Genomic DNA, 21,772 nt, shown 5'->3' with positions numbered 1-21,772 from the left:
TTCAGCGCCAAATGTTGAGGAAAAATAGGACCAAGCTAAGGTTATAGGCTACAGTTGAGCGATACAGCCACAAGCCTCATTCTATATATTGTGCAGCTGGTCCTCAGATCACACCCACGTGAAACTGCTCATGCCTCCGACTACAATTTCCAACAGACTCATCAGGCCAAAGTTAGGAGGTTGCCAAAGCATGTGCTTGACTGCCAAATGCTAGAAGACTCCCCTTCCTTTCGCAGGTCAGCCTCCACTGGCCCAACCCAAAGGGAAAATGTGAGCTCCTCCTGGCCAGGGAACGTGTCTACCCACTCTATTGAACTCTGCACGCAGTAAACGGTCAAATAACTGATTAATTTAGGCCACTTCGGGCTCCCTCTCTCAGGGCAGGGTGATGCTCGGCTTAAGAATTCTGGCTCAGGCCAAGCTCTAAGCTACAATAATGCAGCCAATGGAAATGAAACGCTGTTGGAAATCCAGCAACAGTGTGGTCTAGTGGAAAGAGCAAAGGTTTGGGAGTCTGAGGGTGTGGGTTCTAATCCCAGCTCAGCCGCTTCCCGTGTAACCTTGCACAAGTCACTAAACTTCTCTGTGCCTCAGTTCTCTTGTTTTTCCTCCTATTCAGACTGTGAGACCATAAGGGACAGGTACTATGTCCAACCTAATTAACTTTTATCTATCCCAGCACTTAGAATAGTGTTTGACATAAAGCGCTTAACAAGTACCACTTAAAAATAACAAATAAAATAATTAATTACAGCTACTTAGTACTATTTATCCATCAATGGCATTTATTGTGTGCCAACTGTAAACACAACAGAGCAATATACAAGTACTTGGGAGAATAAGGTAGTCAGAAGACACGATCCTTGCCTCAAGGAATTTATAATCTAATGGGGGAGATACATAAAATAGAAGACAAAAGGGAAAAAGGGTATGTAAAGGAGGAAGTAATTAAATAATAGAGTACTTAATGTGCACCGAAGTGCAGAAGGTGGATGTGAGTGCAAAAGTAAGCAGCTGACAGAAATGCTGAGTATTTGGACACGAGATGGGAGTTGGGGAGAAGATGGCCCAGTCCTCCCAAGCATTTGTTTCAAGTGCAATTTTAAAAACCACAACAACTCTTTCAAACTAAAACCTGTAGCCTGCAGAATTTTTCTCCTGGCTTCACATTTGGTGAAAATCACAGATCACAGTACTGTTTCAGGGACACGAAACTAGGAGGTTCACCCCACTGTCTGCCAAAGTCTGACCACGAAGGTATTTGATTTAACTCTGCTTTGGGTAAAATTAGTTCTTCATTACCACGATAAAATTATTTCATTTCTCTCTAAGCAACCTGTGACACTTAACTATTCCAACAAGTAATTTTTCAAATTTCAGAAACTTTTAAACAGTATGCTTCAGGTTTCAACCACCCCGGGGAAACAATGAATATTTGTTAATATCTTACTGTTAGACTTGCAAGCTTTTTGTTTCATGGGATGGAAATTGAGGTCACTTACCTGTAAAACTCCTAAGGATGACCGACCATCCAGTATTTAGGAAAACTTGTAATTGAAAACTCCTGCCAGGCCCCAGGTTAAGAGTTCTGTGAAAGCCCCAGCAACGTTGGTTGAAACAAAATTCCCAAACAAGATACTGACCAATGCTGGAATTTAATCAGTCCCATCAATTAGAAAGGATAACAGAAAATGCCAGAGTTGAGGTTTAAACGATTAACATTTAAAGCCAGGGAGGTTCAAAACCACAAGGGCCAAGATCAGTGATCTGGTTGGTAGACATGCAACGCCATATATCTTGATGTGAAGCTGCGTGAAGGCTTTGCTTGGGGAAGTGGCTGGATGAAGAGTTTGATTTAAAATAATTCCCAAATTAACTTGCCCTAGCTTCTTTCCTTCTACCCTGAGTATGGCTTAAACAAAAATACTCTACTTCTTATCTGGGGAAACTGAATCAAAGGACCCAGCCCAGGAAAACTGACTGAATTTTTCTAGCTTCTTCCTCAGTAGAACCCAAATTTGCCCCTAAAGGGAGGTGGTGAGGGGGTGGCTGTCTCACAAATTGGCAGAGGAGCCAACATCTCCCTAGAAGGTTCCAGAGTTTCTGTTGGGAGAAGTGGAATTTGTCACCTGCGATTCTTGCGCCAGGCCTTGCTGTCTCATACTTACCCCACCCATCCATGTACTCTTCAGGCTCTGGTCTTCCAGTTCACAGAAAAGTAAATCCCTCCCCACCCCAAATAGGGCTGAAGTAGGGCATTCCAAAATAAATGGACCTCTGCCCATAATTAGCATCAGATTTCTAAGACACTGAGAAGATTCCCGAGCAGATAATGAAAATAATTGTTGAACCGGAGATGCAGCTTGATTTAGAAACGGATGATGCTGTCAGCGAGTTAACTGCATCTCTTTCCAAGGACTTGTCCAGCGGACCTCACAAAACGCCGGAAATCCAATACATCATTACGAGATGCTGAAACAGATCGAGAAATTGTGATTCGTCTGGCAGATAAAGTTCTGGGATTAAAATATCTTGGATCAATTTTCAAGCGGATGCATCTATAAATATGGCTGAGGATAACCTGAACAGACAGAAGAGCTCAGAGGTGTCCAAAGCTGTTCCAAAGGAGTTTGCCTCCTACAAGGAGCTTTAAAAAGAAAAAGGAGGCCTAAATTGGGCAAAATCTTCACTAGATTTTTTTTTTTTAAAACCATTACTAGACAGCTGCTCAAGCTTCTGCAGCCTCCTGCAAAGACTAAATCACAGTATCGCCTCCTTCTTCAAATTTGTGATGCTATGCTTTGGAATACTTTCATAAAGATTAAACAATAATTTGAGACATGTATCCTTACAGTATGTAGCATGTAAAGACATTTCATATTAATTATCCATTGTTTCTGAACAGATCCTAATTTGGAACATGTAAACATATGGGAAAATACACCCACAGTAGCCACATTTTCAAGTACATTTTGTAACAGGGTAGGAATATATACTATAATGTCCCTAATCGGATTCCCCCCACACCCTAAAATTAATCTTTCTAAACGACCAACCAATACTCTGGCTAACATTCATAAGCAGTAGCATGGCCTAGTGGATAGAGCCTAGGAGTCAGAAAGACCTGGGTTCTAATCCCAGCTCCACCACTTGACTACTGTGTGACCTTGGACAAGTCACTTCACTCCTCTGGGGCCTCAGTTACCTCATCTGAAAAATGGGGATTAAGACTATGAGCCCTAACGTGGGACAAGAACTGTGTCCAACCTGATTAGTTTGTATCTACCCCAGTGCTTAGTACACTGCCTGGGTCATAATTAGAGATTAACAAATACCATAAAAAAAACACATTCAAAAATGTCCAACTGATTGCTTCATCAATTAATGATATTCATTGAGTGCTTACTGTATGCAGAGCATTGTACCAAGTGCTGGGAAGAGTACAATACAATAGAGTTGGTAAACACAATCCCTGCCCACAGGGAGCCTACAGTCTAGAAGGGGGGGACAGATATTTAAATTTAAAAAATTGGCAAACAAGGGGTGGGTAGTTGACATTATTTCTGCGAAGCTGACCAGAAGCATCTGGCCAGTTGCACAAAAGTATAAATTTTCATGTGACTATTATTAACCGCATACTCTATCCTATCCTGACTGCTGTTTAATCTTGAACAGAAGAAGTACATCTCCAGAGGCAGAAAAAGGACAAGTGGTGTTCTTCTTAAAATGGTTCTTTATTCATAAACTTGATGCAAGTTTACAAATTTACTGTACATTGCCAAATAATTCTGTAATGAAAAAAATGAAATCCAAAAAAAGCATGCCAAATGTGCAGCTGTCAACCTGCTAGCCCATCAGAATATTAAAGAATTCAATAATGTATTCAAGATTTTAGCCTCAGATTTTAAGGAACTTTAATGCTTAAAAGAGCTCGGCCTTTTCGCTTAAGGATGCTAGCTGAGCAAGTGGCTACAAGGACCTTATACAAATACAACCAGATATGCAAGAAGGCTGGAAAGTCTATATAGTACTCCCATTAAAAAAAAAAATCAAGACAAAAGACAAATATACAGTAAAACCTCTATTCAACAAGCCTGAAAGGAATAATTAACAGGGCCTTAGTTCTTGGAAGCCCTTCCTACAGAGGTTTTATAAAGGAATATTGACGTAAATTACAGAGTTGCTGGGATCAGTGAAAATTTTCATTCGGTGTAGTTTTCTGTAATAAGGAAGTTCCGTTAAGTAGAGGTTTTACTGTACCGAGAATCATGCCAAGACTCCTCAACGTGGTTTATAAAGCTAAACACTGGATCTAAAAAGCAAAAGTCTGATAAGAAAAAAAACACTCAGACTCTAACAAGTGTGGAAAAATGAAGGCATGCTTTTGGGCTTCTTTTTTAAAAGTGCTTTAATCCCTGGTACACACCCTTAACTCAAACCTAGGGTACAAAAGATCTATTACTAACAAAACAGAATTGAGACAGGTAAGGCAATGAAATGAAGCATTTACTGATCCAGATTCATTTTTTTACGAATGAAAGAATTCACGTCAGAGTTTCCGTTAGTCTTTCGATATCAAAACCACTGTCATGACTATGGCAACATTACTTCCAAGAATTCTCCAAAGTGATGCCCGTCTGCTTTACTGTACTGTAGCTTTTGCTCAAGGATTTTGACTCTGTGTGTCAATCACTTTATAAGTTCATTAGTTTACCAATGATTGCAACAACCCGTTAATAAAATTGAACACCAAAAACGGCTTTTTTTAGTATTTTAAATAACTTCAAGCTTTATACTGTGGCTCCTCTTTGTAAGGTAAAATCGAACCGACAAATAGCAGGTACAGCCCAGCAAGATTCTGATGCCCCAGTGGAAATGACTAGTTACACATTTTAATTGGCACAGCCTTGCTCTGCTGAAAAATGCAACATAATCGAATTGAAGTATCTTTCCAAGAAACAGTTCATACCCTCACAGAGCCATAAAAAAAGTTTAATGACTTAACATACATGTGGTTTTCCTATATAATTAATTTGGCAATACTACAAATGTTTTTTTTTTTATTTTCAACCCAAAAAAAAACTACTGCAATTTACAAGTCTTGAAATTTCCCCTAAAACAGTATTAAACAATGATTAAACTTTTACTGGCTTTAATGAAACCATATATTGAAAGTTTTCAGAGTCCTCATCCTAAAAAAGGTGATGGAGAGGTACACAAAAAAGGACTGTGATTTACTTTAGTAACTTGAGGCAGAATTACCTGCTTTAAACAATTTACACTTTTAACAAACAAATGGGACGCAGGAGGGAGTGGCCTAGGATGCTGATTTACCCGACAAGAGTGTCAAGGCCAAAACTGCTCAGTCCAAGATACCTATGAAGAGCGGAATGAAAAGGCTGTAACTTATATCAGATGTCAGTTGACAGATTATCCACTAACATATCTAATAGCTAAAGTCTTCAGTACAGCTGTTATAGGGGCACTCATAGCTTGTGTCTGTGTTGGAAATAACTGTGATTTAGCAATATCAGTCCAGGTATACAACTGTCCGGAATTTTAACCATCTTCTTTCGGAGGAGTGTACCAGCCTGCGAAAAGAATAACACTGTTTAAGAAAGACGATCTTAGAACACCCTCAAGGTTTTCCCAGCTTTACTCCGGATCCAACATTTCAGTATTAAAACTGACTCCTGAGTTTAGGGAAACAAACTACCCATCATTTAAGATAGTGTTCTGAAGTTCATGAACGCCTACCGTTTACTGGGAACAGACTCCAAATTGTAATTGAAAAGAACAGCCCGTGCAGCAGAGAAAATGGCAATTTGCAAAACAAAGAATACTCCATTTGAATTCTGGGCTGCCTTTAACCAAAATTTATCATCCTATATAAAAAACACCCCAACTTTTTTTATTCATTTTACAGCAGTACCCACTATTATCTTGGAGCAGAAGCCTCAGATACCCAACAGAAATCAGGTCATTCAAAACATTTTAATTTCACTCAGTTTTCCTACAATGTGGAGATTAGTCTCAACAAAAACCATGCTAAGGAAAACTCATGTTTTACCATATGCACCTTAACCAGTGCTGCTGCATGTGCACAACGGTCTCTTCTTTTGCTGCATTACACTCTAAGCAGAAAGGCATGGGGTTCAGCAGAAGTTTCCCTAACTTTGCAACAATGTTCCATCCGAGACCGACTGTGAAAACACACCCTACGGAAGAACTGAGCATGCTACTTACTTTGGGATTTATAGACACTTTTATTAATTTTAACGGGTCTTAAACTTGATACCTTAAGCCTTAAAGTGTGCTGTTGTCTAACACTGTTTTGGGAGGTTGTAAATAATCCAAATGCAAAGTTCACAAAAATGACTGTGCTGCCCAGAAGCAAATTACTTTCAAAGACCAGGGTTTAAGTATCAAGAAAAGGTTTTCTTTCTTTGTTTTTTGGGGTACAATCACCATAAAATACTAGGAGCATCTGGCTACATTCTGGTGCTTTTACTTAGACTTCCCCAGAGAGTCAGAATATCTTTTTTAAATGGTCGTTTCCAAATGATGCCAAAAAAAAATTAACACACTGGCTGTGTCCCATGCAAACATGACAACAGGTTGAAAAGTTATTCTTCTGCTCTGATGGCACTGATGCTCTTCTACTTGCTACCCAAGTTGGAGGGTCCTGAGGGCAAAACTTTTTGCTGCAATTCAGTACGGAAGGGGTGAAAGACCCCTTAGGTTGTGACGGTGTCATCACGACTGTTTCCCGTTTCATTTGATCAGCAGTTGCTACCTAGGAATCCTGGACACCCTCGTTTTGCTTTTGCCTGCTGCCAGCCTGCCTGAACTCCGGGGAGAGCACTGAACCCCCTCTTTTCCCAGGGCATCAGTGCTGCAGCCCAGCAGGACTGTGGAAACGGGAGGGACAGGAGGTAATTCAGAGAAGTCTGAAATGCAGCTTGTCCATCAGGTGGACAGGCTAAATGTCATGGCTCCCAGGCAAGAATGGCCCCCAAAATACTGGTTCTTCCTGCATGGCTCCATTAAAAAAAAAAAAGAAGGTATTTGTTAAGTGTTTACTATGTGCCAGGCACCATACTAAGCGCTGTAGAGAAGCAGCATGGCCTACTGGCAAGAGCACAGGCTTGGGAATCAGAGGTCATGGGTTCTAATCCTCGCTCTGCCAATCATCTGCTGTGTGACCTTCGGCAAGTCACGTGAAATGGGGATTGAGACTGAGAGCCCCAGGTGGGACAAGGACTGATTGCCTTGTATCTACCCTGGTGCACAGAACAGGGCTTGGCACATAGTAAGCGCTTAAATACCCTAATTATAATTATTATTATACAAGTTCGATTGGACACAGTCCAAGGTCCCACCTGGGGCTCACATACTTAATCCCCATTTTACAGATGAGGTAACTGAGGCATAGAGAAGTGACGTGACTTGCCCAAGGTCACACTGAAGATGAGTGGCGGGGCTGCAATTAGAACCCAGGTTCCCTGACTCCCCAGGCCCATGCTCTTTCCACTAGGTCAAGCTGCCTCGCCTATCCTCATTAAGATTAAGCTTCCACTCCATGTTAGCTTTGCCCCATGCAGATGCAGGTCCAAATCCAAGTTTCTAGAGAAAATACTTTCATTTCAAAAATACACTCAGAGTCACAGCCATATTAGTTCATTTTTAGTCAATTCTGGTGGGCACAAATTTGGCAGTAGGCTACCCTGCCAGAACCCTGGCTCCCGGACTCAAAAACTGAAGACCCCCTCAATTTGTATTTTGAATTTCGTTACTGCTTTAAACAATTAAAATCTCACGGATAACAATACAGTGTTTGCTTTTCTAAAACCAAAAGAAATATGTTTAGTGTACTGTTAAATTATCCATAGGAACATTGACTATCCGGCTCATTTATGGTGGCTACCTGAACAAAATGTATTCTGTAATGCCAGGCAAGAAAATATAACAATTAAAATTGCTCACTTTCTGATTAGTCATTTTTTAAATGTCCTTGTACAACTGTTTGATCTTTTATATTTGCAAACTTTAAAACTGTACTTAAAAGTAATGCAAGGATTGCTAGAGTTGTTACAATGTACATATAATAGAAAATCCAACGTACCGTTTTTCTCATGTATCTGTACTAGGGATTTATAGGACTGTTGTGCTCTTGCTAGATTATATTGATTCTGAAAGTTTAAAAAAATATAAAATATTAGGAATCAAAAACTGTTCTCTCGACATCAATTATTAAACTGACAAGAGACAACTCTGCTCACAGCAGTACCTGAAATTGCTATAAAACGTATTTATTCCTCAGTTAGTTGAATTTCAATCACTTTAATCCAGAGAAAAACATTGCTGATATTACCTGAGGCTATGTTTATCCTGGCTAAACTAAGTGCGACAAACATCAACATGGTGGCATCTGCAGCCATTCCACAAATATCATCAACTGGCCACTACAACAGCTAAAAAAAAAAAAAACGCAGCTAGTCAGGGTATTGTTTCCCAAACAAGAAAGATACGGCACTTTTTTCCACAGTTAACACTGCCTCCACCCTAATTCTGCCCTGGTAAAGACAAATAATAGAAGTAGCTTAGTATTGCCAATTGTCCTCATTATTGTTGAGTGCCATGATGTTTTGCAGAGTTGAAATTTTCAAGAACACATTCAAAAGTCTGAAGAAACAAAAAGGTACAAAAAGTTTCAATTGTCATAGTATGGAAAAATAGGTCTTGCTAAGGGGAGGCATGGCGTACCTATCCCCTGCCGCTCACTTCCAGGTGGGCTTTTTTTTTTTTTAATAGCATTTGTTAAGCGCTTACTAAGCGCTGGGGCAGATACAAGATAATCAGGTGGGACAAAGTCCACGTCCCACATGGGGTTGACAGCTTTAATCCCCATTTTACAGATGTGGTAACAGGCAGAGGGAAGTGAAGTTCTTGCCCAAGGTCACACAGCAGATAGTGGAGGACCCAGGGATAAGAACCCAAGTCCTCTGACGCCGAGGCTCATGCTCTTTCCACTAAACCCCACTGATGATTTCCAAGGTTTTGGTGCCACTTATTTGTGGCAACCCTCACCACTGCTTCTGAGAGGGTCTGGGCACTGACAAGCTTGCAAATGAGTCCCGAAAGCTTTAGTCCCTTTGGGCATCAGACGTGCCATTTTTTCCAGGGCTTCCCCCCTTGACTGAATATCAGAAATGCTCAACCTGCCTGTCTCAGGGTATTTTATTACGGCAAACATTGGTAAAGAGGTGAAACAAAGTGCAGGGCGTGTGGTTAAACCGTTACTCCTGGTACACCCCATCCTCCTGTTAAAAAACTTACACAGAACAAGAGCTTTGTTTTCAGTTTCCGGTGCAAAATGACTCTAAAGCTCTAGGTGAAGCTCCATTAAAGTCTAGACACTGAAAAGAAGATAATGCTTAATGGATGGAGTGACCTCACATTCTTCTCCTAGTATTTTATTTAACCTTGTCTTTTGAGGAAGCATACAGGCAATGACAGGCTGTGCTCTCTTTTATCTCCTTACATTTTAGCATTCGTTCACTATGTAAATCCTTTTTGAAACTGGAAGTTAAAAAAAGACTTTCTCTGCTTTTAATTTCACACACACCCCCCGCCTCCCCGAACATTAATTGTCCGCCCCCTCTCCTCTGTCTCCTAGCAGGTCCATCGTGGAAGTTAATTTTCCATTGCCTTACAAAAATTCTAGATATAAACAGCATAATAATCAATTAATGGCAACCCAATCTATAAATATGAAATTCACAAAAGTAAACACAGATATCTAACAGTGGAGGGGTCAGAGGGGTGGGGGAAGAATAGTTAGCTTACCTTATTAGCGCCAAACTGCACTCTGGCTTTTCCTTTGACTAAAGTGGCATTGATTTGCATGATGACTGATTCTATTGAATAGGCACTACTCCAGCCCTAAAGGAAGAAGGAAACATTTCTACAGAACATGTGGTGGTATGCTGAAGTTCAACTTAAATCCAATGTGACACAAATAAGACAATGCTTCTACTCTATGGCAAGATAACACCTGATTACTGAAGCAATTTTTGGATTAGTTTAAGTCCCACAAACAAGTGTGTTAGCTTGACAGACAGCCCTTAATATGTTAGGAAGTTTGGAGGGAAAAGGAAAAAGCCAAGTTGGATACATTTCCAGAATCTGGCAAGACAAAAAACAAAAGACATTATAAGTAGCCAACATTTATAGTGTTACAATTAGAAAAACAAAACCACTGTCTTCAATGATTACCTCGGTCCTTATTAGGTGTTTCAACTCAATGTCTCACTTCTTGCTACTTTATAGATTATTTCATTTCAAATATTTTCTTAGTTTCAAAAAAAAAAACAACCAACGATAACAAAAAAAAAAAAGGCTGCCATGCCACAAATATGCAACTTTCCTATTTGGAACATAAATTCAATTCTGCGAGAAAAAAGTTCATATAAAGAAAAAATAGTCACCTGTTTTGTGAGAAGTTCCATGCACAATGCACCTCCACCCAGAACATATCTTGGAGAGAAGAGAAAAAGCCAAGCCTAATTATGGATTTTTTTTTATGGTACTTGCTAAGCACTTACTATGTGCCAAGCATTACAATGAATACCAGGGCAGATAAAAGATAATAATGATATTAATAATAATAATGGTATCTGTCAAGTGCTTACTATGTGCCAAGCACTGTTCTAAGCACAGGGGTAGGGACAAGGTAATCATGTTGTCCCACATGGGGTTCAAAGTCTTAATCCCCATTTTACGGAGGTAACAGGCACAGAGAAGTGGTCACACAGCAGACAAGCGGCAGAGTCCGATTAGAACCCACGTCATCAATCGTATTTATTGAGCGCTTACTATGTGCAGAGCACTGTACTAAGCGCTTGTCACGTCCTCTGACTCCCAAAGCCCAGGCTCTTTCCACTAAGCCACACTGCTTCTCATCTAGCTCAACACATTTTCCGTCCCAAGCGGGGCTCACAGCCCAAGTAGGAAGGAGTGGGATTTAATCCCCATTTTACAGCTGAGGTAACTGAGGCAAAGGGAAGTTGAGTGGGTTGCCCAAGGTCATGCAGAAGGCATGTGGTGGAGCTGGGATAAACACCCAGGTCCTCTGAGACTCGCAGGCCTGTGCTCTTTCCATTAGGCCATGCTGTTGCTCTAAATTATTCCAGTTAGTATTATTCGAGTTGTTAGTATTCCTCTACTAGTATTCCTGTCAGTCCCATCTTCACAGATTGCTAAAATCCTCCCTTTTCTCTCCATCCAAACTGCTGCCACATTAATACAGTCGAAGTAGCATGGCTCAGTGGAAAGAGCCCGGGCTTTGGAGTCAGAGGTCATGGGTTCGAATCCCGGCTCCGCCACATGTCTGCTGTGTGACTTTGGGCAAGTTACTTCACTTCTCTGAGCCTCAGTTCCCTCATCTGTAATATGGGGATTAAGACTGTGAGCCCCACGTGGGACAACTTGATCACCTTGTATCCCCCCCAGCGCTTAGAACAGTGCCCTGCACATAGTAAGCGCTTAACAAATGCCATCATCATTAAGTATTAATACACTCATCCTATCCCACCTGGACGACTGCACCAGCCTCTTCGCTGACCTCACAACCTCCTGTTCCTCCCCACTCCAGTCCATACTTCACTCTGCTGCCCAGATTATTTTTCTACAAAAATGTACAGGACATATCACCCCACACCTCAAAAAACTCCAGTGGTTGCCCATCCACCTCCGTATCAAATGAAAACTCCTCACCATTGGCTTTAAAGCACTCGTCACCTTACCCCCTCCCACCTGTCCTCGCGTCTCTCCTAATACAATCCAGCCCACACGCTTCACTCCTCTAATGTTCACCTTCTCACTGAGCCACGGTCTCACCTACCTTGCCACCAACCCCTCGCCCACCTCCTGCCTCTAGCCTGGAATCACCTCCCTCTTCAAATCGGACAATTACTCTCCCCCACCTTCAAATCTTTATCGAAAGCACATCTCCAGGGGCCTTCCCTGACTCAGATCCCTCCTTTCCTCTTCCACTCTCTTCTGCCTCGCCCTGACTCGCTCCCTTTGTTCTTCCCCATTCCCAGACCCACAGCACTTACATACATATCTGTAATTTATTTATTTATATTAATGTGTGTCTCCCCCAACCCTAGACTGTAAAAGCTTGTTGTGGGCATGGAATGTGTCTGTTCGTTGTATTGTACTCTCCCAAGTACAGTGTTTTGCACACAGTAAGTGCTCAATAAATACAACAATGAATTGAATGAATTAATTAAAATATATTTTCAAAAACCACTCCCTGATTGCCACAAACTAAAACCTAAAATAGATAAAAGAAAATCCAGGTGGCTGCAAAATGGTTTGCTGAAAAAATTCCCTTCATTATTTCCCCCAGCCTCTGACCTCAAGGAGTTTGGACAGGAACGGGAGCAAGAGCTGGAAGGTGCTACAGATCCATCTAAGGCTCTTTTTTTCTTTTCTTTTTTCTTTTTTTTTTTTTAGCAAAGAAGAGACGAATGATTTTGAAAGCAGATGGGAAGGAGGCAGAGATTGACTGGCTAAAGACAAGAGTAAGGAGAGTAGGAGAGAGTGGGAGTGATGGGATGGATTCTGAGGCACAAGCTGAGGAGGCATTTTTAGAGAGCAGGTAGGGGACACCTCCAGATATCGCTGAAGAAAGAAGAGACAGAGAAGGTAGTCTGAAGAGGTGGTGGAGGGACTTTGAAAATTGTGCTCAAACATCTGCAGGCAACCAATATCTTACATTTACTTTCCTCTTGCCCTATCTGCTTTTTATTCCAGCTAGTTCCAGCTATTTATACTCTCAATTCCTTGTGTTAGCCAGATTTGGTGATCCATGGCAGATCTCTCTTTGGGAACAATTGTTCAGGCCCAAGATTAGGACAAATTGATTTGCAATTGTGATTTTCAGACATGTTTCACTGGTTGATAATAATTTGGAATATGTCTCTGTGTTTCACAAAGAAAGGTGTAAATTAAATTCGAGGTATATTAGATATATCTATATATATATATATATCTACATATCTATATATATATTAGATATATCACATCATATGCTATGTGATTCACTAGGCAGCACTATTCCCTTCTATCACTTCGGAAACAGTGCTTCTATGTGCCAGTCAGAGACTCTGGCTTTTGAAGGAGATGTAAAGCTCTCTCTCAATTGTGTGAAAAATGGGATGTGAGAAGGAAACTTCCTTAATGCTCTTTTTAGGCAACATTTACTCAAGGAAAACTGCTCAGTGTTACAACCCCTCGTTCAATTAGTCAATCAGTGGTATTTACTGAGCACTTGCTTTGCAGATTACTGTACTAGGCACTTGGGAAGAGTAATAGTAATAACAATGGTATTAAGTGCTTACTATGTGCTAAGCACTGCTCTAAGGGGTAGATCAGGTTGTCAGGTAATCAGGTTGTCCCACGCATGGCTCACACTTTTAATCTCCATTTTACAGATGAGGTAACAGGCACAGAGAAGTGACTTGCCCAGGGTCACGCAGCAGACAAGTGGCAGAGGCGGGATTAGAATCCACGTCCTCGGACTCTCAAGCCCGTGCTCTTTCCACTAGGCCGCAATACAACCAAGTTGGCAGACAAGTTCCCTACCCACAGGGAGATTACAATGCTTAACGCACTAATGCAAAAAAGCCAAGACCATCACACACATGCCACAGAACCCCCATCCCAACCCATCCATGGGAATAGGACAGGCATGAGTTAGCGTGCGTGTGTGGGCGCGCGCACGCAAGCACTTAGTACAGTGCTCTGCACACAGTAAGCGCTCAATAAATACGATTGAATGAATGCGAGTGAGAGAGAGTGACTGCGCAAATGATGGTTTGCACTTGCCCCTTTCTCCCCCATAGGACTTAACAGGATTTGGGGTTGGGATGGGGGGGACAAGGGGTGAGAAGAGGAAAAGTCATGCCTCTTCTGCTGTCTTTAAGACAGGCAGGCTCCTCTCTGACACCCAGAGCCAGGCCCACTTAAAGGGCAGCATCCCTTTCAATAGCCGGCTTGTGTTGGCTGGGGAGGGGGGAGGGAAAGGGGGAGAGAGGAAGGCCTGCAGTTAGGGGCTACTGGACCCTACATTTTGACTCCTTCTGACCAAAGGAATATCATTTAGAATACTGACTTGGTAATTTATGCTGCTCATAGACAGCCGATGCAGTTTCCAAAAATACCTAACTTCTTCCAAGGTTTACGAAGTGTGAGAATCAGAAACTCAGCACAGCTCAAACGAAGGGGAAAAACTGAGTCACTATCTGGTTGATTTGCTACATGCCAACAGCCAAAAAAAATAATTTGCCTCCCCAAATCCGCTCTGAGCTATCCGCACGGAGCAAATGAACTCGGTAAATGCTTCCTCCTCCACTTGGCTGTACACACAATGAGCCTGGCTCTCTAGTAGGCACCGAAGGGTGTGGATTGCAAAATGTAGGTCTTTTTCTTTGAGGACTTTTTGAACTACACTCAGTTTAGTTATGCTTTTTGTTGTCACTTCAGAGTTTCTCTAAAAGGTGATGACGGAATTAGGTAATTCCGCATCGGACGTGGTGTCGGAAGAAAGAGTTCTCCTCGGGAATGGCACTAGACACAGAAGGGCATCGGATTGGTGTCGGAAGAAAGAGTTCTCCTCAGGGGAATGGCACTAGACACAGAAGGAGCCCCACGGTTTTCCTTAATTTGGGTTCCTGCATCGTCATTAATGATATTTATTGAGCACTTACTGTGTACAGGGCACTGTGTTAAGCCCTTGGAAGACGAGAATGCAACCTCTCATTACAGGAAGAGAAAGGCTTTAAAAGTTCAACGGAAGTAACGTGGCTTGTTAGGTCAGGGAAGAGAGAGTTCCAAAGCTGGAGGATTACATGAGTGAAGAGTCAGAGAAGTGCAATGGAGAACATAATATGGGGAAGAAGTAAGAGGTACCACAGGGAGATCTAATGAAAAATACTGGAATTTTGATCAAGTGGAAGCTAAATATGGGCAATGCTGGGGATCTTCTAGAGAATTCTGAGGATGATTAAGTTTCTTTGGATGTTCGAACATTCCATTTGGGGTACAACAAATTCTGGAGAATTTAGTCAGTTGTCCTACTTATAGATTCGAGGTAATTTTGCAAAACTGGCTATATCTATTCGAACTAAATTATAATATTTCTAGGAAGCCACAAGGGTGCTTTGCAAAGAAATTTTGGGCTCTGTATCCTTTAAGCACTTGATATTCACTCCACCCTTAGCCCCACAAAACTTATGTACCTTTCTACCACTGCTACCATGCTGATCCAAGCACTTATGCTAACCTGCCTTGACTACTGCAGCTGCCTCCTCACTGACCTCCCAGCCTCCTGTCTCTCCCCACTCCAATCCGTACTTCATTCTGCTGTGCAGACCATTTTATCAACAAAAAAGGTTCAATTCATGTCTCCCCACTCCTCAAAAACCTCCCATGGCTGCCCATATGGCACAGAAGGTATCCAAGAAGCAACACAACCATGTGTTATTGCACTGAAAAAAAAACCCTCCCCAAGCAGATAATATGCTCGAGTACATCTTATACAATATTTCTGGCACAATGATAGACTGAGAGCCCCATGTGGGACAGGGACTGTGTCCAACCTAATTCACTTGTATCTACCCCAGCATTTCTAACAATGTTTGACACATAGTAAGCGCTTAACAATTATTAAAAAAGTCTACGCCAGGCCAAAAAAATGTATTTAAAAAAAAATCACCAAATTTGTGTTTAGAATAACCTTTCTGAAGCTTTTAAACCAGTCCCTCCTCACACCACTGGGCACTGAGGAGCAAAAACGGCTCATTTTAAGACACTCTTGCCAACACCACAGTGGGTATTTATGGCCTCTAAGTCAGATTTTATGGTTGGATCTCAGTTTAACACTTCTGGCTGCAAATCAGAAAGGGAATCTTGGAAACTCTATTATTCCGTATTTCACCCAATCTCCTTCAACAAAGCAGCAATAATAGTTTCAATAATATTGTTTCACAATTGCCAGTGGACCTTGTCATCCTTCAAGGACTACTACCCCCCCCCCCCCCACACACTTTTTTAAAAATGGTTTTTGTTAAGCGCTTACTGTGTGCCAGGAACTGTACGTAGCGCTGGGGTACATACAAGATAATCAGGTTGGACCCAATCCAGGTCCCATATGGGGCTCAGCCTTCATCACCATTTTACAGATGAGGTAACTGACGCTCAGAAAAGTAAAGTGATTTGCCCAAGGTCACACAGACAAGCGGCAGAGCTGGAATTAGAACCCAAGTCTTTCGACTGCCAGGCCCGTGCTCCTTCCACGAGGCCGTGACGCTTTTCTGAAGTAGGGAATTAATTCCTTATTCTCATTCGATTCCCATATGACAGCCCCCAAAAGAATTAACTATGTCAGGTTCCACCGGCACTGTTGCTCTCTCCTTCCCAACCCCTGCACACCCAATAGACTTAGTTATGAGCTGTCTCCCCTAATATTTCACAAGATAATGAATGTTTGAATACATCCTTGCATTTCTATATCAATTATCCCAAATTTTAAAAGAATGTGAACGACAAGTAGTATTAAAATGAAGTGGTTGGACATTCATGCAAATAACATTTTCTCAGAAAAAGATTTTCTTTGAAAACCTACCCTCCTGAGAGGACAGGAGACACCACCCTCACAAAAGGAGGGTCAAAGGGGAAGTTATCCTGAAATGAAAACATAAATACAATTTTAGAGTGATGTTATGCCATTCATTCTCTGGGAGAATATAGTACTTTAATTATGGAATATATTATTATTCATATTTATAAGACGAAGAAACCAGTATTTTCTTAGAAAATAGTCTAAAAACTCAAGAGGGTGGACTGACGATAGAGCAAAAGGAAAAAAACAAAACAAAAAAGACACAACCAAAAAAGGGACAGGGAGAGATTTTCACAAACTAGGGGAAAGGATACATCACAGGGTCACATAACTGAAACTCCCTCCCTCCTTGAGAAATCTTATCAAAGCTGGCAACATTAGATTTAACATTGAAAACATTCGGCTTTGAGAAACCTTTTTCAGGGTGTCTCCTTACCTTAAAAGAGAAATTGAGCAAAATGTATTCTACGCCTTCTTTTTCTTTTAAAACCTGAAGATCACTATGTAATGGACTGTCAGGATCAACCCTAGGAGATAGAGGACACAGCATTCCCTGTTAAAAAGTTACAACGTTCTTTGGGAGCAGCCTTGGAAATAACCATTTGTTTACCCATCCTAGTCACCTAAAAACAAGGCCAGAGGAGAAAGGAGGTCTGGCAGGTAGGCGGCTGCCCCGGGGCTTGGCTGAACAATCCTGGAATCTCATCTGCGACCTGAAACTCCAGAATTTAGGGAAGCAGCACTGCTAATCATCGGCAGCCCGTGGAGAGGCCGGAGGCATTCGCTTAACCACGTCTCTGCTGTGAAACAACGGGGCCAGGCTGAGTGAAGCAGGGGATAAAGCACAGGCCTCGGAGTCAAGGGACCTGGGTTCGAATACCAGCTCTGCCACTTGTCTGCTTTGTGACCTTGGGCAAGTCACATCACTTCTCTGGGCCTCAGTTACCTCATCTGTGAAACGGGGATTACGACTGTCAGCCCTATTGGGGACGTGGACTGTGTCCAACCTGATTAGCTTGTATCTACCCCAGTGCTTAGTAATAATAACAATTATGGTACTTGTTAAGTGCTTCCTATTTGCCAAGTACTGTTCTAAGCGCTGGGGTAGATACAAGGTAATTGGATTGGACACAGTTCCAGCTCCACGTACATCTCACAGTCTTCATCCCCATTTCACAGCTGAGGTAACTGAGGCCCAGAGAAGTGAAGTGGTAAGCCCAAGGTCACAGACAGACACATGGCGGAACTGGGAGGCCTGTGCTCTATCCACTAAGCCACAGTACCTGGCACATAGCAAATGCTTAACAAATACTATTAACCTTCTAGATAATAATAATAATGGCATTTATTAAGTGCTTACTATGCGCAAAGCACTGTTCTAAGCGCTGGGGAGGACACAAGGTAATCAGGTTGTCCCACATGGGGCTCAGTCTTCACCCCCATTTTATGGATGAGGGAACTGAGGCCCAGAGAAGTCAAGTGACTTGCCCGAAGTCACACAGCTGACAAGTGGCGGAGCCGGGATTAGAACCCATGACCAGAACTAGATCTACTAGTAGTACTACTAAAAAAAAAAAGACAACTGTCTTCTCACAAGACCCTGCCTATACCCCCAAGACTGAACACTTTTTGGTGGTAACAGCAGCAGATAGATTGTTGTTAAACGGTGGCTACTCCAATACAAGAAACCTGTTATTGATGGGCTGCACTCGCTGATTCAGTTAAGTGCAGATGATTAAAATTCAATGACTAACCATTGCAGGTTTCCCACACTGCAACTAAGAAAAGCCCTCATCTACCTCGTTTTCCTTCCCGTCATATCGGAAGGCGATAGAAGAGTGAAAAGTCTGAGACGTTTTAATTGAAAGACAAGTAATTACATTCCTCTGCAGAGTATAATTTCATACTTCATTGGAAGCCCATAAAAATAATTTGAAGCTATTAGCATTTCACAACACTTGGGCCATTACTGTCTATTCACAGACTAATAAAATGTCACAGATTAGCCATGTAATGGGTTACAGCAGTAGGTCTTATATGGGATGTTGTGGCAGCACTGATGCCACAGAGTGTACTGGAGTGCCACAGCTCCAAGCCCCTGACCTCTGAAACACATTTCCTGCTGAAACCCTATCCATGATGTAGTGATTTTTTTTTTTATGGTATCTGTTAAATGCTTACTATGTGCCAAGCACTGTACTAAACACTGGGGTGGATACAAGCAAACTGGGCTGGACATAGTCCCTGTCCAGCCTGGGGCTCACAGTCTTAATCCCCATTTTACGGATGAGGCACAGGGGAAAGGAAGTGACTTGCCCAAGGTCACACAGCAGACAAGTGGAGGAGCCAGCATTAGAACCCAGGCCCTTCTGGCTCCCAGGCCAGAATCAGAGGACCTGGTTTCTAATCCTTGCTTCACCATTTGCCTGTTGTGTGTCCACAACCAAGTCACTTAACCTTTCTGGGCCTCAGTTTCCTCATCTATAAAACAGATTAAATATGTGATTCCCCCACCAACTTAAACTGTGAGCACCATGTGGGACAGGGACCAAGACCAACTTGATCATCTTGTATCCACCCCAGTGCTTAGTATATTGGTTGGCACAAAGTAAATACCACAGTTATTATTTTTACTGTCACTGCGCATCCTGTGAGCAATCTAATATTTATTGGCAGACTATTCCATTTCTTCACCCAATGAGTTCGGTGTCAATATATACTAAATACTGTACTTTGTCTCCAGAGGGGCAGAACCAAATAATTGATTCTCAAGTGTTTCTGAACTCCCACATAAAATATCCCCACAGAGAAAACCTCCCTCTTTTCCTCTGCACTTTTGCTAGGCAAGTCTTTCCAATTTTTTTTTTCAATACTCCAATAGTATGAATTCTATGTGCAGATTCTTGAGCTCTGAAGAAAGTCATTCTACAAATTTAAAAATTGAAAAATAATCCAATAATCCAGAGCAGCACGTGGAAATGTTACAGAAAGGCAAACGGAACACAACTTACTTTAGGAGTTTAACATGCCATTCGTACAGGCTGTCATTTACAAGTTCCACTGAATAAATCCCTGTAGGAATATGAAGCTAGTTAGTCATCATTTACTGAAAAACGATTACATCCAGAGATAATTCATACTGTAAAACATTCATCATCATCTTATGGAAGGCTTTTGTCTTTAATATACCAAAAAAATACCTAGGTTATATTTTTTAACACTTTAACTTGCCAGAATATCTATGCAAAGACAGAACAAATGATTTAGCTACTTGATTAAAGCAGAATGAATTTGCTACTCAACTCTATCTTGCATTTGCCTCCAGAAAGACCAATAGGGAAGTGTTTGTTTTCAAGACATTCGTCCAAATTTGCATGTAGGTTAAAAAAAAAAGTAGGATCATGTTTATTCCTTTACTAGTTTTGTTTTTCAAAAGGGACAAAATCGACACAGTAAGCCTTTTGGTGTTAAGAGCTCTTCTTTTTTGATAAGTACTTAATGCAATCTTCGTAGAATTGTTGTATTATATTTTAATCTGGAAACCATGTAGAAACAAAACAGTCTCCCCGGTTTTTGAGTAATTGGCCCGTGACTCAAAAATTCGAGTTGACTGGGTTGTGCTGTTGCACCCCTGCCAGTCTACTCGCCCGGTGCCCACGATGCCCCAGGGGGACTATGACCGACAGGGACCAGGGCAAGGATGGCACTGCACAATCCACTACCACTAAAGTCAGTTCCTTCATGTGGGTTCTCAGATCTCAAGTCTGGGGCCTGCCTGTTGTTAGACAAGAGGCTCCATCATCAACGCCCTGATGGAAAAAACAGGGGGTGACGGCAGAAACTCATGTATCCTTGGTACAGAGCCTCGCAGGAGTAGGAGCAGGTAGGGCTAGAAACGGGCAAGGTGGAGTACGGCAGCTTGATGGTGGCATTGTGGCTCGGCTCTAATTCCTATTCTTACTCGTTCCCGCTGCTTCAGATTTGCTTGGGAACCAACAGCTGTGTTGGTAGCAGTAGCTGTAATTTTTCTTCTTATCTACACCTGCCATTTTTACTATGCTTCTTTTCTGGGTTCCCTGGAGTCTTCATCACAGCCAGCAGCAGCAGTGGGAGTGAGAAAAAAAAAAAAAAAAGAAAAGACAGGTGCAGCCACGATCATCAACAAAGATGCCTCAGCTGGGATCTTCTTCTGTGCCGATACATGCCCTATTACACAGCAGGGCAGGACTGGGGATTCCATGACCTCATTTCATTTCTCCACATATAGTATTCCCAGCTCTCCATACTCGGAGATTGTTCTTGGTAACCTCCTGGCAATCAATACAGAAGCTCGCAAAGATGCAACAGAAAAGGTCATGACAATTAACTGGATTTACTCAAAACTATACTTAAGATGTGAAAATTAAAGGGAGGAATGTAAGAGAGCCCAGTTCTTCCACAGAATCTCACCCCCTGGGATTGTTTTGTTGCTGCTGGAAATGCTGCCAACACTTGTTCTCCCTCCAACTGTGAGCCACATGGGAGACAAGGACTATATCTGACCAAATTATCTTGTATCTACCCCAGTGATTGGCACACTGCTTGGAACATACTGAGTGCCTAATATCATTATTATTAATTGGCTTAGAGTCAGAAGTAGAAAAATTCCCAAATAGTGGAACTTTCTGGACAACTGACAAACTATCAGTATTGTTAGATTGTGAGTCCCCTGAGGGATGTGGACCATGTCTAATTTCCATCTGTGTATTATCTCCCAATGCTTTGTACCATGCTCTGCACACAGTAAGTGCTTAATACTATTATAATAATCGGCCAAATTAAAAAAAACTGTACTGCTCCTAGAAAAACATGGATAGTAACCCAGGCTGCAAATGTCCTTCAATGGGCTCTTCCCTATAGATACTAAGATGATAAATTTGACTAGAAACTCAGAATATACTCTGTTCCCCTATGTAATGCAGGGTTTCATTCTTTCAAAACTCCACAGAGGAAAACTTGAGCTGTACAAGTCACCCGTTCCAATGTTCCACTAATGCTCATTCATGGACGCACACAAACATTTTCTTCCAACACTGCAAT

At 41.8% G+C, this 21,772-nt stretch overlaps 1 protein-coding gene across 1 annotated transcript in view; it reads right to left on the bottom strand.

The window, feature by feature from the left end:
* Nucleotides 1-3,715: 3,715 nt before the first annotated feature.
* Nucleotides 3,716-21,772, bottom strand: part of UBE2Q2 (ubiquitin conjugating enzyme E2 Q2) — a 65,290-nt gene continuing 47,233 nt past the window's right edge. The window contains exons 7-13 of the mRNA XM_038766957.1: nt 19,705-19,765; nt 17,130-17,220; nt 16,697-16,755; nt 10,491-10,539; nt 9,850-9,945; nt 8,126-8,192; nt 3,716-5,591 (exon numbers count right to left, since the gene is read on the bottom strand). Coding sequence (XP_038622885.1) covers nt 5,560-5,591; nt 8,126-8,192; nt 9,850-9,945; nt 10,491-10,539; nt 16,697-16,755; nt 17,130-17,220; nt 19,705-19,765 — 455 coding nt within the window. The 3' untranslated portion in view covers nt 3,716-5,559. The remainder of the gene's footprint in view (nt 5,592-8,125; nt 8,193-9,849; nt 9,946-10,490; nt 10,540-16,696; nt 16,756-17,129; nt 17,221-19,704; nt 19,766-21,772) is intronic.

The sequence above is a fragment of the Tachyglossus aculeatus genome, chromosome 26 (assembly GCF_015852505.1).
Source record: "Tachyglossus aculeatus isolate mTacAcu1 chromosome 26, mTacAcu1.pri, whole genome shotgun sequence".
In the NCBI taxonomy this organism is placed as follows: Eukaryota; Metazoa; Chordata; class Mammalia; order Monotremata; family Tachyglossidae; genus Tachyglossus; species Tachyglossus aculeatus.
The sequence above is the reverse complement of the archived record's forward strand: the minus strand, read 5'-3'. Positions and strand labels throughout refer to the sequence as shown.